The sequence below is a fragment of the Glandiceps talaboti genome, chromosome 1 (assembly GCF_964340395.1).
Source record: "Glandiceps talaboti chromosome 1, keGlaTala1.1, whole genome shotgun sequence".
In the NCBI taxonomy this organism is placed as follows: domain Eukaryota; kingdom Metazoa; phylum Hemichordata; class Enteropneusta; family Spengelidae; genus Glandiceps; species Glandiceps talaboti.
Window position 1 is genome coordinate 25,235,927 of NC_135549.1, and position 17,559 is coordinate 25,253,485.

At 36.3% G+C, this 17,559-nt stretch overlaps 1 protein-coding gene across 1 annotated transcript; it reads right to left on the bottom strand.

The window, feature by feature from the left end:
* Window positions 1–20: 20 nt before the first annotated feature.
* LOC144434938 (aminopeptidase Ey-like) lies at window positions 21–16,264 on the bottom strand. Its single transcript, XM_078123470.1, has 17 exons — window positions 15,645–16,264; window positions 12,981–13,251; window positions 12,373–12,493; window positions 11,431–11,585; window positions 10,345–10,458; window positions 7,143–7,280; window positions 6,745–6,876; window positions 6,130–6,305; window positions 5,693–5,781; window positions 4,973–5,106; window positions 4,200–4,403; window positions 3,392–3,468; window positions 2,769–2,876; window positions 1,990–2,172; window positions 1,359–1,475; window positions 1,057–1,120; window positions 21–338 (listed from the first exon to the last, which is right to left on the bottom strand). The coding sequence occupies exons 1-17, from the start codon at window positions 16,262–16,264 to the stop codon at window positions 21–23; spliced, it is 3,021 nt and encodes a 1,006-aa protein (XP_077979596.1).
* Between the last annotated feature and the right edge of the window lie 1,295 nt (window positions 16,265–17,559).

The following is a 17,559-nucleotide window of genomic DNA, read 5'->3' on the forward strand; positions in this document are numbered from 1 at the left end:
CATAAACACAGCTAGTGTTTTTATCCATGGTGGCTTGCTACTAATTGGTACAAGTATTCCGACGTTCTCGGTACTCTTTTCCCTTCATATTTCCCATCTTGAATGAGAGCTCCCTTGTCATAGAGACGAGGTGAATTAGGGTTTGGTCTCGGAATATCAGCTTTGGTCTCTTTGGCACTGGTTGTCATGGTAGCCGTGACTTCAAGGAGCCATTCCTTCATACTGTCTTTGTTTCTGTTCATCCAGGCGATATTTGTCTCAACTCGTTCAACGGCGTCATAAAACCCACTGGCATCAGAAGACGGCATATCGAAATGACGAGAACCGAATACGTTCAGCTGAAAATTATAAAGTATACATTTAGATTACAGAACTTCACAGTTTGGCCAGTGTTTTCAAGTATATAAGTTGCCGGCGCCGTAAACAGCAACTACAACAAGCCTGTCCAAAGCGTGATAAGAATATGTTTCGATATGTTAGTGCAAGACTACCATTATTTATCGTCCGTCCGTCCGTCTGTCTGACGTTGTGAATGCGTACATACGTGCATGCATGCAATGGTGCGTGCATGTCTGTTTGTTTTTGTGTATGTGAGGACATGTCTGTGCATATGCATGCTTCGATGAAAATATTTATGTATAAGTGTATTTGTCGAGCGAAATATGTTGATAACTCAGACGTGTTTGGTTTGATGCGATATCTTCGGTTTGTTTTCTTTCTTAGTTGTACAAAACCTTACTCTTTCTTTTCTCATCTCAATGAATGCCTTTCATCACTTAACGTTATGATTCTGAGCAGTCATATACATCATTACCATTATTCAAAGTGAAATCATTCGATTGCAATGTCACTGAATTGAAATATATCGGTATTTATTTTGTGCGATTCTTCAATACTTAAATTATAATTTATGGTTTGAGAAAAACCACATGATTTGCCATTACGATAAGATCTACACAAACTTAATTTTTGGACAGAGACACGTTTGTCAAGACACAACTAAGGTTTTAGACAAATAAGTAAATTGAGAGTTTGATAAAGTCCATGAAAGCTCACCTGATCAAGATCATATTGGGTGTTCATGAAGTTCTGAAAGTCCCAGATAGTGTCATAAGACAGACTGAAATGCATAAATAAATAAATGCATAAATAAATAAATAAATAAATAAATAAATAAATAAATAAATAAATAAATAAATAAATAAATACAATTAATGCCATAACAAGTGGCAGCAAGATAGACATTACTTAGGGATGCATGATTTGTAGGCAGAACAATACAACATTTTTGGTATAATGACAACCATAGACAGTGAGGAAGTCTCTTCTCCATTGTCTATGAGGCAACGTACACCTACCCAAGAGTATCAAAGTTGTTCATGGCATAGTCCCAAGCCAAGGAATAACCGACAGCTGACTTGTCTCGTGTGTTTGAAATAACAGTCGCAATGTCGAAGTTATCATCTTCCAGGTACCTGATAAAAAGAAAATGCATACATAAGAAAACGAATTGTAAGAGTTATTCGCACCACCAATAACCACAGTTATAGATAGGGTTATTCTTTCAATTCATTTACCGTTTGTCTAAAGTCGCTTTATCGGATTCTGAATTTCAGAAAAGTTCGAACCACTAGTAGTGACAGACTTAATAATTACGTCAGTTGTGCACCTGTATACGTTATGTCATGAGCTTTTTATTCTTGCTCTGTTGAAAGTGAAAGTGGGCATCCAAAATTTGATCCAGTGACAATGGAAAGTGACCAACATTTAGGAAAATTCGTGACGTATATTTTATGCAGTTACAATTAATTATAAGGTCCAAAAATTGTTCTCCGATACTTTACTAAACTGTCACTGCACACTTTAATAAATAAGTTATCGTTTGTATTTTCCAATATTACTTGGCCAACATATAAGATCATTGATTCTATAGGAAGTACAGACAACACATGATGAGAATGAGAATGAAAATTGATCAAAACATGCTACCTTTGTAAAAGCCATGTTTTTTCTGTACATCCCATAGCAGACAGTAACCGATTGGTCTCCAGTGCAGCTTCAGGTCCGGGGGCTCCCGGAGAAAGGGCTTCATCATAGGCAAACTCCCATTCGTCTAAACCACCGTGTCTGACAGCTGTACAGTAGACTGCAGCACGGACCTCATTACGTATGCTAACATCCATAGGAGATAAATACAGGATGATATGATTCAAGACACGAACTCATGATGAAGTCATACAGACAACTTAGATTTCAGATTAGGATTAGGCGAGAAACAGTTATCCAGGAGAATAATAGAACAGTTTGGTAAAAAATGATTGTATCTAACTCTTATGGTCATATGATAAGATAGAGTTAATACGAGAACGTGGGATTTAATCATGGGTACATAAACACTATACACATTAGGCGAAAACAGTTTTACTTGTTTTCATTCTTCGAAATGTGACAATCTGATGAAATATGTACTGACATTGCTGGGGAGAGAAAACAGACATACATGAAGGTCAAGAAGACAACTAATTGAACATTTTGCCTTTTATAGAAAAGTTTGGATGCGCATGGAATTGCAGTAAGGCTTTCAAGTTGACATAATCATAAGCAAGAACTACATGATTGCGATAAATTTGCAGAAGTGTAGTGGCTTCAGCTGATTGGTTGCAACGCGGATGGGGTGTCTAAGATGCAAAGCTTAATTAGTACTCGTGACTGGAGGAGGAGGAGGAGGAGGAGGAGGAGGGAGGAGACATTCAATCTGATTTACTTACTCATTTTCTCCAGTTGACATCCAGGCTCTGTATTGCCTTAACGCCTCGGATACACAATCTTCGTTTCCATAGTTACAGGCTGTCACAATAGCATTGATACGTTGGAAACTACAGATTAAGGGGAAATTGATACATGATTGTTACAGATGTAATGGCATATGTGTGAACAAATCATGTGGTATTACATAGAACATAAATGGTAATGCTTCCTCTGATTACAATCGTAAATGTGGTTGTCTCCTGTAATTTGTTTGACGTCAAGTCAGAAACGGACAAATTGTTTTGACCTCTCAATTGCACCTGCACAAGCGACCCATAGCCTATTCTAGGGTATACTAGTATTACTCTATACATATGGTGCTATATTGAAAGAGCTGAACAATTCTTCAATACCAACAATTGTCCATCAACAGTATTCAAATACCTTTTTTATGGATTTTCCTTAACCTTGTAAATGGTCTAAAAAACAACAGTAAACTTGGAATGGAGAACTAATGTCTAATCTATATTTCGTGTAACAGCAGAATTTATATCTGTAAGAAAACAAATCAGCAGACATTTCCGATATACAATGGTGTATGTTTTGCACAGGTAGGGGATTGATAATGATAGTACACGCTTACTAGTCCACGTCATCTCCAAGGGAGAAGTCCCATCCAAGAGATTCGTACAATGGTGTCACCTGGACACTCCAGTATAGCTACAACAAAACCATACAGATTGGCGACATAATGATTAAAATATGGAATTGAACATCTTAAACGTTATATAAAACATTCTTTTTCGTGTCACAAAAAAAACTGCGAGGTGTGAGGCTCAGTGAATCATTCCAATCACTTCGCTAGGTTTACGTATCGTAAACTATAAACGTTAAAATCTCAATATATCAACAGAGAATTACGACTTCAGTACATTGGCCAAGGTGGCGTGTTTGATAAAAAAGGTATGACTAGATTATAGAATCAACATGGATGGATGATGTGTTCCGTCCAGATATTTGAGTTTTTTGAAAGCACACATGACAAAAGCCTCTTACAGACATTCAGGACCCAGAGATATCCTGCATATTTATTTATTTATTTATTTATTTATTTATTTATTTATTTATTTATTTATTTATTTATTTATTTATTTGTTTGTTTGTTTGTTTGTTTGTTTGTTTGTTTGTTTGTTTGTTTGTTTGTTTGTTTTGTGTGTGTGTTTGTTTATTTATTTATTTATTCATTCATTCATTTATTTCTATTTATTTATTTATTTATTTATTTATTTATTTATTCATTATTTCTTTATTTACACTTTATTTCATTCTGACAGGACAGTGTGATCAACTACATAGTTGTTTCATATCCAAGCCACTGTATATGAATGTGTGACAAGTTTGACAGCTTTGATTCGCTATCCTAAGATTTTAGACTAATTTTTGAGACTTACCTCAAACATGTAAAACTCAGATGTTCTGAGCAGCATGTCATGTGTGTAACCTAAATTAAGGAGTACTGTCTCCCAGACGACGTAAGAGAACTCCTTATCCATGTATTCAGTTAATCTCAAGGCATTGACGTTATCGGTATGGAATGGTTGGGAAACCTTGAAGGCATCGTCAATCATAGAGGCACGTGATTGGTTGGAAATTACCTGTTGATTGCAGTAGAATCTTAACGTTAGCTACAGGCGACTGAACTGAGGGCGTGGTTCCAAAAATGTGTTAATATTAGTAGGCCTTGACTATTTGGAAATAATGTCTGTCTTATAAGAGATATTATGAATACATCTTACTAATATTGATATGCCATCAAATTGAGATATTAGCCATTTTGACACTCCTTAAATCGAGTAATTAATAATCTTTAATTACACTATATAGTTCTTTTAAGTTTTTATAGAGTTTAACGTATCTGTCAAGGAGACTTACGGTTCAATGTCAATGCAGGAGGAAAGCGGAGTACCCGGAGAAAACATACGTTGGTCAGTAGAGTCAAACTAAACAGCACTCTTCTTACGTCCAGAGTGGCAAATTTAATCGAACTCTGACCAGGGTTCAAACGACGGTCATAGTGGTATGAGGCATGTGATTTAACCACTCGGCAATCGAAAAGACTAGTGACACAGCGACAAACCCTCCTTGTGTGGTAATTCATGAAATATTTCAATGCAAAAATGACATAGAAACTGAATTTTATTTGAAGTCTTTATAGTTTTCTTACTGTGTGGTCAGTTTTCAGTTGTGTGGCTAATTTCTGCCAGTTGTCGTCATCATAGTTAACGCGGTAAAATCCCCATTTATCAATGTTGAATAACACCCAGTCATTGTCTCCAACGCCGACAAGATCCAATTGAACTGAAAGTATAGCATATATTTGCATATTGAAAACATGTTTTCAAAGATTATTCTGGTGAGCATCTTAGGAGCAGACAAGATCAAATCTAAGTAAAGTAGTCCTTGAGCCTGAACAACTGTAAGGCTGCAACGATAATAGTCCTGCTTGCATGGTGACTGTGAGGTCCGTGACTCGATTCTGACTGTTGTTATTCGACCCACTATGTGGAGTGAATCATACACTATAACCATACACCTAGGGATATGATGATAATAACAGTTTTCAGGTAATTTATATGGAATTTCTTCTGTTGGTGTAAGTCGACTTACACCAACAGAAAAAATCAAAACTATTTAAAGACAAGAAATTATATTTTGCTGTAACGTGTTTGAAATATAACCAAGAGTTAAATTGTTATTAGGACTACTGGAAGATTTTTCCATATAAATTACCTGTAGCATCCGTTTCAAAGACTTTTAGGAGTATTCAAAAGAGTACGTCTAGTGTAAAGTACTGAACACCTAATAATGCTGTAGGAATCGTAATAATGTAACGGCTATCTTATATCAAATAACAATAGTGTTAATAAAATAGAGAGTGACGTACGGGGATCCTTGTACAACAGTGCTTTGTTTGGCTTCAAGAAATCAGGACTTGTAGAGTCGGTGTAAGTTAGAGGAACATACCATATGTATCTAGATAAGAAAAAAGGACAAATAATTGCATCTGAAACTCGCAAACAACCATACATGTAGATGGAGATAGTCGTACACTTAACAGCTAAATTGACAAAACACGTACGTCTATGGTATATATATATATATATATATATATATATATATATATATATATATATATATATATATATATATATATATATATATATATATTATATATATATATATATTATATATATATATATACATCCATCTCAACATGCTGAATCGTAACCTTATAGCCCTTTTAACTTTATTATCTTTTTCATTACCTTGAACAACCATTAGGGTATATTTCAATACAATTGAGAACTACCAAGTATTTACCCATTGTTTGGATGTTTATCGTCATAATATTCATTAGGATCTAACATGAAATATGTCTGTGTAGCAACCACGGTGCTTGTACCAGTACGAGTAATGTTGACAACGGGATGACCAGCTTGTAGTGTCCAACTATCCATTATGGCTTTTACGTTAGTACCCTTAAAATCTTTATCAGCCTACAAACGGAGAGAGAGAGAGAGAGAGAGAGAGAGAGAGAGAGAGAGAGAGAGAGAGAGAGAGAGAGAGAGAGAGAGAGAGAGAGAGAGAGAGAGAGAGAGAGAGAGAGAGAGAGAGAGAGAGAGAATGAGAGAGTGTGTAAGGGGATGAGGAGAGCTTTTCATTGGTTCACGTCCTGGCAAAATAATTTGAGTTTTATCAAAAGGATTGTAACGACTTCTTAATCTGTTTTTAGAATGACCATGTCAGTTGACCATGTCACCTCTACTCGTCATTACCTCTTAAATGTGGCCACTTTGCAGAGACTGAAATTGGGGCGTAGCCACGAATAATTTTGTATTTTTGTGAAAAATATAAGCTAATATACGTTTATAACATGTAAGAAGACAAATGTCATTCTGCGTCCAAAGTTCATTTAGACTCTGCTTCGATACTTACCTCTGTCAATACTTCCCACAAGTCATCTGTTACAACGTTGTCATATAGGTACATATTTAAGTAGTCTCTAATACCTTGGTGAACAACGCTTTCGTCCAGGAAGGATCGAAAATGTCGAACTAGAGCGGCGCCCTAAAAGTGAAATAAACTTTTTTTTTGTAAATTACTATTCGATACATATCCAATCCGTCAATGTATGTGATGAAGCAGAACGTGGGTTTTGTTACTACGAGTCGCGAGACGAGTAATGACAACCCCTTATATTAAGGTCATCGTCTTATGATCGCAACTGCGTGGAACACTGTGTAACGGCTCTTGTGTATCTGGTCGTGAGATATATAAATTATATATATATATATATATATATATATATATATATATATATATATTCACCGTACCTTGTTGTAGACGATACTATCAAATTCTCTGTTGATTTCAGCATTCCAACCAACTTCTTGTATGATTGGCCGTGACGTCAGTGTAGTGGAATCGGCACTGTAAGCATTAGCCATGTCCAGAAAGTGAAAACTTTCCCACTAGGAAAAACATAGGAAACAATCAGAATCAAGATAAATGATACGGCAACACTTTGGTAACATGAACATTAACATTAACGTTACTTTCTCCTTCATTTCATTCGTTGTAAAGCGGGTTCATAACATAATACATTGTGTAATTATGTTATCCTTAACGTGGTGTTCAGATCTAGGGATGGATGATTAGCACTAAATATTCATCACTATATGCGTGAAAGACGACTGCTGAACTTTTAAGGTGACATACCATTTATTTCTGCTGTTTACACATGGATATCAAGTCAGTGTATCCATTATGTGCACTGTGTTTGTGAATATACAGAAAAAAACCTTTCATCTATGCATGATATGAGGACGATAACTGAACCTTAAATTGCACGGACCGACTTCTAATACCTGGGGTGTAGACACACGTTTTACCTTTAACCCCCCTGCTTTAGAGTTCAATATTTAATTCTTGAAACGTTAGGCGTACTTTACGAGAGTGACTATTTGTCAACGTTCTTCTACAATTCTTTACGTGTAGTCCTACCAGCATTTATTCATTTACATGCATCTACTTGTATACGGTTAGAACCAGGAACAGAACATTATATTTGATTAGGTATAACACATTCTATCGCAATGACCAGTTTTAATTAGTCTTTGGAGTTGGTTAATTACAGTACTGAGCATAGTAATAATGCTATTTGTAGCAAACCTTTTTGTCACGTATCGCAATGGTCCCATCGTCAGAGACCTGACATTTCGACCCTAGCCGACAGACACTAGTAACAAATTTAGTTTTAGTTTTGTAGTTATTATTTATTAACCATCCAACAGGCATTGCCCAATAACAATAGGAAAGTTCAGTGTTATTGCAGGAGAAAACCGGAGTACCCGGGAAAAACCCGCGTTGTTCGGTAGAGTCAAACTGAACGACACTCTTCTTACTCAGCGTGGTAAATTTAATCAAACCCTGCCGATACTAGGCGGGTTCCAACCAAGGTTGCAGAGGTAAGAGGCGTGCGAGCTAACCGCTCAGCCACCGACAACCCAAAACGACACTTCCTGAAGTATAGTACAGATCGAGTTCAATATATATTTTATGTCTATGAGGCTGACGTTTCGGTACTTTCCCATTAACGCCTGTCTAATAGGATTATAAAATAGTTCAGACTGCGAGTCGGAAGTGATTTGAATACATTTGCATTTATTTCAGAATATATTCATGAGTTAACCCGGGTAGTAAATATATGAATATTCAAATCTACTTTGCTTGCAATCACTGTTATTGTATTATATCTATAGGCAGTAGCGATGGTGTACAGTATTATTATTTTCCTAGAGTGGTAAATTAAAGTCCAAACGTTTCGCCTAACTATAATATTAACCTTGAGCGGTGGTACTAGTATGGAGGTAATCTTTCCTACCGCCATGGTACTACTATTCGATTCAAGGCATGCACAGTATTTCAATATGAAGGTGTGTGTGTGGGGGGTGGGGGTGGGGTGGGTGGACACACTTATGTCCATGTCCATGTACATGAAATAATAAGGTGCTAATTACTTGTAACAGACTTGGTGATTTTAGTCTACTCAAGTCTATATACAACATGCATAGCAGTACAATTATAAAATACATAACGTCATATCAGCTGATAAAGTCCACTTAATGAAATAGGTTTGAACGTAATTGATATAAGAAGTGACAACTCAAACACAACACAGCACAATACAACACAACACAACACAACACAACACAACACAACACAACACAACACAATACCACACAACACAACACAACACAACACAACACAACACAACACGGAGAAGAACAGCTCAGCACAGAACATCAGATGACAGAATTTATAGCAAAACACTACGAAGTAACATAACATAACGTAATGCAATATATTGACATTTCTTTGGCTTTTAAAGTCTTTGACTGTAAAATTTTACCAATTTTGATGTATGGGAGTGAGGTGTGGGGTTTACATACAGGTGAACAAATTGAAATTGTCCAGAATAAATTTTGTTGCCATATTTTGAAAGTATATCACAATGCTCCTAATTTAGCTGTCAAGGGAGAATTAGGTCGTTTTCCAGTTCGTACAATTAGACTAGCTAGAGTTATCAAGTACTGGTTGAGGTTATTGTCTCTACCGCAAGACCGTTTACCCCACAAATGTTATAGTTTTCAATTTTATGAGGCAGAAAATGAAAAGAATTGTTGGGCATTAGGGGTTAAAAAGCTACTTTTTACAATGGGATTGGGTGAGGCCTGGTTTAATCAGGGTGTAGAGTGTACAAAAACATTTTTAAGTTTATTTAAACAGCGCTCCAGAGACATGTATATGCAAGAGTGGAAATCAAAATTGTGTTTATACCCCAAACTAGATACCTATCGCACTTTCAAATCACTGTTCAATAGAGAAAAATATTTAACCGTACTGGACAAACTATGTTTTAGAAATGCACTATGCCATTTTAGGATTTCCACACACAGTTTAAATGTAGAAACTGGTAGACAGCTCGATCTGCTGAGAACTGAAAGAATATGCCTGCACTGTAATTTGAATACTATAGAAGACGAGTACCATTTTTGCTTAGTTTGTCCACTGTACACTGAACTCAGAGAACAATACTTACCTAGATTATACCATACACTACCAAACACCGAAAAGTTTGTAATGCTCATGGAATCCAATAATACAGCAGTTATTAGACAGCTTGCCAAGTTTTTATTTTTTTCAATGAAAAAGAGATCAAGTTCACATGAAATGTTTTGAACTGGAATTCTGTAACACTTGCAATATACATTTTGACAGATTTGATTGTACATTACTTTTGGTTCTTTTCTTTTCACTAAGTGCTGCTTTGATACTATGCTTTGTTATTTTGTTTTTGAAAGCTATAAGTATTTTCCTTTGCTCCCTCAAGTCTGTACCTGATTTTGTGTTATGTATACTTTTGGGCCGGAGGCCTATAGTGTTTTGAATAAACACATTATATATATATATATATTCCATGACTAGAATTGCACCAAAGATGACTGAAAAGACAAGATGTGATAGTCAACTCACAATCTGCCATGACGGTTCCACGTGATCCATTCCTACATAAGTTACAAAACTAGCAAATCCTTCATTTAACCATAAATGATCCCACCAATCAAGTGTAACCAAGTTTCCAAACCACTGAAATTAAAAACCGACAGTTCATATCAACGTCACACGGTACTACTACTACTGAAGATCGTGGATGGGGTAAGAACGACTTTACATGCATGTATATGTATTAGATGAACAACAACTACTCCTGACTACTTATCAGAAGGTAATACACACTTAGGGGTCATGAATATCAAGTGTTCATCTAATATATATGCATGTCTGCTGACTCCTTCTGAGGAAAACAGTGAACCCTTACTAGGTAATGACTGTGAAGTAACTTTCAATTTGGTGTTTCTTGGCAGTTATGTTAAATCGAGAAATAACTCTCTAGAACCCAAAGGTTATGAAAATAGTGGTGGAGTGGTGTTACCCTTTAAAGTCCACGTGGCTTATTTTTAACCCTCCAAGCAGGCTCACTTTGACATACGCATTTTACAACGTTTCAGCGTTTGATTCAAAGCCAAGAACTATAAAACTATTAGGGGCGTGATCATTATAGTTCAATGCGGCTTAACAAAAACCCTAAATTCTAGAATTTTTGTTAGTTAGGCTTTAGACCCCCCCCCTTCTAACTACATTGTCCCAAATTTGAAATTGTTCAGACCGCTGTGCTGTGAATATAAAGCCAGTATGTGGTGAGGGGAAAAAAGTTCTTTTGTTGACCCTTTATTTTCATGTCATGCATTTACTATAGCGAAAATTCCTCAATTGGAATTGTTTTAGAAATATTTGTATTTAGGGGTACAAAACAGATCAATTGAAAATAAAATCGTTTTTGTAGGATGACAACTATAATGGTCCAACCCCCATCCCCAAAGTAAAAGAATTTAGTTTTATATCCTATCCTATCCTCAGGCTGAACTATATTGATCTCACCCCTTAATTAGCCATGTTATCAAAGGATTGGTATTGACATAAAGCTGAAGATATTTAATCGACATAGAAATGGCAAGAAGGTAAAACATTGTACAAGTACAATAAATGACACCATATTACCTTGTGAGCCAATTCATGGGCAACATAACTAGCTACAATTCGTTTTCTAGCTGGTGTGTTTTCATTCTCATCATACAACATGGCGTTTTCAGTGTATAGAACCAATCCCCAATTCTCCATGGCACCAGACGCAAACTGTGGAACAGCAACGAAATCTGTTTCAAAGGAAAATGTACACAATGGGGAAAAGAGAGTCTGAATTGTACATTACTTGAATCATAGACCTGTTCATTCATTCATTCATTCATTCATTCATTCATTCATTCATTCATTCATTCATTCATTCATTCATTCATTCATTCATTCATTCATGCATTCATTCATTCATTCATGCATGCATTCATTCATTCATGCATTCATTCATTCATTCATTCATTCATTCATTCATTCATTCATTCATTCATTCATTCATTCATTCATTGACTGACTGACTGACTCGCTGATTTACTAACTCACTCACTCACTCACTCACTCACTCACTCACTCACTCACTCACTCACTCACTCACTCACCCACTCACTCACCCACTCACTCACTCACTCACTCACTCACTCACTCACCCACCCATCACCCCACAAGAGTATATTTTATTAACCGTATGATTTTAAAGTGATATTATTTTTACCTCTATTTAAATAAACTGTACAATGACCCCAGATGTTGTCTCTTGATTTCTTGATAACAGTAATAGTAGCATTTCAAGAGGTTCATTTCTGAAGTGCGCACACTACAGTGATGTTAATGTCTAGATACATGTATGTATAAAAATTGCACTTCTTACTTGGCACACTACAGTGATGTTAATGTCTAGATACATGTGTGTAATTGCACTAGTAGCAGTGAGAATGAAGCACAAATGATCATCGATCCCAAACACGTAACCATAGTATTAACGTAAAATTGTATATCACCATAGCAACATTCCATCTAATGTGCACTTACCCATCTTTGATATGGGATAAGAAATTCCGTAATAATCTTCAAAGAACCTTAGCATTTGGAAACCGATTTGAAGAGAGTAGTTGGCTGCTCCAATCAAGTCTGGCTGGGCCCAGACACGAAACTTAACAAAAAGAACCATATTATAAAAAATAGATTAGTACGTGGAATGGTATGTTGCCTCTATGATGTCATACACAAAAAGTAATCAGATGCAATCAAAGAAATGGTGTATATTGATATCATGTATTCCTGATATGTATATTCATTTTTCTTTCAATTTCCAAACAGTTCGAAAATAGGAAACAACAAGTTAAGGCATGAAATAGAAGATTGATTAGACGTTCACTAACTCAGGATGAATTAATTAATGGGGTCTGGTTGATTGTTTTATTAAGTAAACAAGTATTGAAGGTACGCGTATACAGGGATAGTGTCTGTGGGTTTTTTTGTACAATGGATGTCATATAGACATTATAGTCGAAAGTTGACAAAACAACGAACACATGGTCTCAAAACTTGTTTGTCAGTCAATTCAAAACTCATTACGTAATAATATTTTCAGAAGTTACAATAGCAAGGATGAAGACACCAGTCCCATTTTTTTTTACCGTGAATCCGTTGTCTACGATTTCCAGGTATGGAAAGTCAGACACCAGTATAGCTAACAGGTAGGTTGGCATGAGGACAGTTGTATCGAATGTAGTTTCTAGCCAATCATCTTCAAGATAGGTTTCTTGGATTACTGGCATATTGCTGAGAGCGTGCCTTCTGTCTCTGTGTACTATGATAATGTCAAACGTTGCTTTGAAATTGGGTTCGTCATAACAAGGGAATGCTTTACGTGCCGCAACTGCCTGGTACTGAGTGGCTACCAAGTCTCTGTAAAAGTGATAAATATATAGCAAGAAGTGTGAAGAGAGCTTTCATGACTGTCTGTCTGTCTGTCTGTCTGTCTGTCTGTCTGTCTGCCTGTCTGTCTGTCTGTCTGTCTGTGTGGAGAGATAGAGATAGAGAGAGAGAGAGAGAGAGAGAGAGAGAGAGAGAGAGAGGGAGAGAGAGAGAGAGGAGAGAGATCTGTGTTCGATGCAATATTAGTAGCAGAGCATTATAGACTAAATCCAAAGAATAAGGATGTTATAAGTTGTTACTCGGAGTTTCACTTTTCCTCAGCGATCATATATATAAAGTACTAAAAAGTTTACATTTTAGCTGCTCCGAACGGTGTCTTTTTGTCTGTGTGTACTGTATGTATGTATGTATGTATGTATGTATGTATGTATGTATGTATGTATGTATGTATTCATGTATGTATGCATGTATGTATGTATGTATGTATGTATGTATGTATGTATGTATTCACGCTGTACCAGTCACAATCAAGACTATCCGTCAAGGAAACCCTCTAATTTCATTAAGATGAAGTTATTCCATCTTCATATAAGATAAATACCATACTTGCACAAGAAAGCCACATCAAAGTCTAGTAAATTGCCCATCTTTATAGTTACCACATATAATATTGTTTCTTTCATTATATGAAGACCACTATAGCTGTCTGAGCTATCTGGTAAATCATAGGACATCGAACTGTCTGATCGATATCTTATCTGTACTAGGGCAGAGTGTATTTACCAATTCTTTAGAGTCGTCTAGATCGTTTATCAAAACCAGTCGAGTATTGATAACAGAATTAAAATATACTGGCCACCAAGCTAGCTGCGACCGAGTTGTATAGTTCAATCCCTGCAGACCTGGTGCGTGTTATTGTGTGATGTTATCTTATAATATCATATCGAATTGATGTATGGTAGCCATTGACAAGTAAACATTGTGGACCCGTTAAGATTTTCTCTACCAACTTAGTCTCAAACCACACATTAAGGTACTCTCTGTCGAATCAAATCATATTTAGACAACGGTCATGTCATTTTGTAGCCTGTATTCATGTCGTGCTATGTACCTGAGATTTGCAAACTCTGTACCCGGGCCCGGAGATTGGATTCGGCCAAATGTGTAATCTTTATACTATGCCCTCAACACTCGATCACACCTACACCTCAGTGTTCGTCACCGTCTAACAAAATGTGATAACCTATTTCATGAGGAGGTGTTTGATAACATTAAACCATAAATAAACCTGTATATACATTAAGATAAGACAGCGTACCATAAACCTGTCGTCTCCGTGCTGCCTCATCTACCTGATGTGTTCAACACTGTGACAGTCAACGCAACATTGCATTATTGAATTTGGCAACTGGTATAAGGAAAGTTGAAATGAAAACATTGCCCGACGCAAAGAATATGTCATTTAGGCCTAAAGAAATCCTTGTAAGAAACGTCTCTGACATTGTTCCTACGACCGACTGACAAATAGACCATTGCAGACTGCACACAGGAAATTGAGAATACAGCGCCCTCACTCAAACTGGGGGTATCGTCACCTCATAGTACCGTTTCATCACCTCACAGTACCGAGCTTTGTCCCTTGGTATTCTGTAGAAGTGTAATCAGAGGTGGTGTTTTTCGTATTGTTTAGCCATCGAGGAAAGCAGCAGTGCTCTATGATTAACCAAGTAACCTACACCACTGATGTATACCCCCAAAGCACATACAGACAGGAAGTAGAGCGCCACCATGGCAAAGTTTGGAAAGGCCTAGTCAACTATCATTTGACATTTTGAAAATGTGCAAACCTTGTGCTACATCTGTGTCATCGTTTCATGACATTTTAAAGCACTAATGCTAATATTACCCCAGTAGCACAGGCCGAGATCTGAAAGTTACATGTCACAGTGGTAGTTAGGTAAAATAAGAACATATATATATGTATGTATGTATGTATGTATGTATGTATGTATGTATGTATGTATGTATGTATGTATGTATGTATGTATGTACGTACGTTCTATATATATATATATATATATATATATATATATATATATATATATATATATATATATATATATATATATATATATACATATACATATATCGTAATGACTAAAAAAAATATCCAGACTTCGGACGACGACTTAAAGATCACTAATTCTCACATCAATGATAATTACCATAAATATCGCTTATTATGGAAATAAATTGCAAAATGTGTAAAATTTGCTGAAATATAACGTTAACCCTGTTCGAAGCAAATTCTGTAGCCGTTTCACAAATGGTTGTAGCAAATACAAATCCTTGAATCGAAGCTACAATCAAAGTAGCTGGGCGATGTACACGGTTTAATTTTGAACACATTATTCTATACGTACGTGGCAAATGGTTGGGTGCCGTAAAAGCTTCTGTACATCCCGTGCATGTCGAAGTTTAGTGGGCCGTCGTATTTCACGTAAATTGTATAATCTTCTCCAGCCTGCAATGGCGTCGCAGTTTCTATGACAACAAACTCGTACTCTTCATCTTCATACTGGTTGGAAATCACTATGTCGTTTTGTTGGCTATCCCTCACGTATGTGTCGCCATAATGTATCGTCATCTCTCTGAAGTGTAGTTTGATCGTGCTCGTTGTGACGAAGCAATGCATGGATATAGTCACTTCACCATCATACGTGTATTGGTTTGGACCATCCACATTATCCAAATATAACTGTGTCCTCACCACATAATGGTTGGGTACTATATCGCTGGATAGACGGCCTGCGAATGGACCTAAATCAACCGGAGGAGAGGGGTCTGGAACGTCAGGCATCGGTGGACATTCCGTGTTTGCCACGTTCACTTCTCCGTGGCAATCTCTACCCTCGTCTTCGTTGGGAACAAAATAAAAGAGCACGGCAACTCCTACAAGCAGTGAAATTACCACAAATATTAATACCAAGAATGTTGTTCTTGATATGTAGCAAGCATTCGATTTCTTCTTGGCAGAATTCATGTCGTCAAATCGTTCTTTGCTAAACGAGTAAACAAATGAGATTTGGATAAAAGCTCAACTTGTACAGTATAATATTAATCTATAAACTCGTGATATCCAAAGGTATGGTACATAGACTATATATCGATCGATGACCTGAATAGATACTATTCCATACACATTTTTGGTCTAAAATCAATATTTTAGTATCTTTTACCAATAAATGTAGATATAGAGACGGAAATTGTAACTTGAAGACTTTCGTGCACCCTTCTTGTGTTATTTTAGAACTACTCTGTTTTTGACAATTATCGGTCCAGCAGATCTGATATATGAAGGGTCACTAATAGTCTAACTCTCTACCAGTGGTTTGGAATCATCTCTTCACCGTACCCCTTCAGATTCGATGTTACGGATAGCACTAGACTAGCTCACTGGTGACACACTGGACCCATGTGCATCGTGACGTCTACACGGTCAACGAACTTCTTGCTGCAAATAAAACTATCCCAATACAGCAACACTGTTTTATTCCTAATCCGCCAAACCTGAAGATCAAACTGGTTTGGTTTATAGTATAAGTTTGTATAGTATAAGTATTATTTCTTTATTTTAGACCTTCAAAAAAGTTGCACATTAGAGGGAAAACAATATACAGCTACAAAATAAAGAAAAAACTGACAAAAATATCAAAGTATACATAAATAATTTTTCAAGAAATTGAAGAGAAATTTAAATTAGGCGTCTGAGTCAACGCAGCTACGAATTAAAGTATAGGTTTATACTCTCAATAACATACCTACCAAATGTCAAGAGCTGCGCCAATCTGATTAAAATCTGATGTTAGATAGGCTGGTTTTCCTGTATTTACCTTTATTCCATCGTTTTACGTGAGTTTTTTTTCCTGGGCGAACGCACGTAAAAGACGCAATAACGATGGAATAAAGGTAAATACAGGAAAACCAGGCTATCTAACATCAGATTTTAATCAGATTGGAGCTGCGCATGCTTACATTAAAGCGATGATGTAAAATTCAAAATATTCTTGACCACCGCATAGTTATCATTGATTGCGCCTCTAAGGTTAGACTTGATTAAATCTCTTCTTTTTTTTTTTTTCTTTCTTTCTTTCTTTCTTTCTTTCTTTCTTTCTTTCTTTCTTTCTTTCTTTCTTTCTTTCTTTCTTTCTTTCTTTCTTTCTTTCTTTCTTTCTTTCTTTCTTTCGTTGAACTGTGTTCTTTTGTGTGAAATAATGATCTGAGTGAGAGGTTGCGAAATAGTAAGGGGGCTGCACCCTGGTAAACCACTAGTAACTG

Bases quoted from the DNA above. Each gene is read 5' to 3' on its own strand.
- LOC144434938 (XM_078123470.1), bottom strand. From the start codon at position 16,264: ATGAATTCTGCCAAGAAGAAATCGAATGCTTGCTACATATCAAGAACA. The intron at 13,252-15,644 runs GTACGTATAGAA...TCACTTTTACAG, and splicing joins GGCACCCAACCATTTGCCAC to AGACTTGGTAGCCACTCAGT. The intron at 1,121-1,358 runs GTAGGTGTACGT...TATGCATTTCAG, and splicing joins AACAACTTTGATACTCTTGG to TCTGTCTTATGACACTATCT.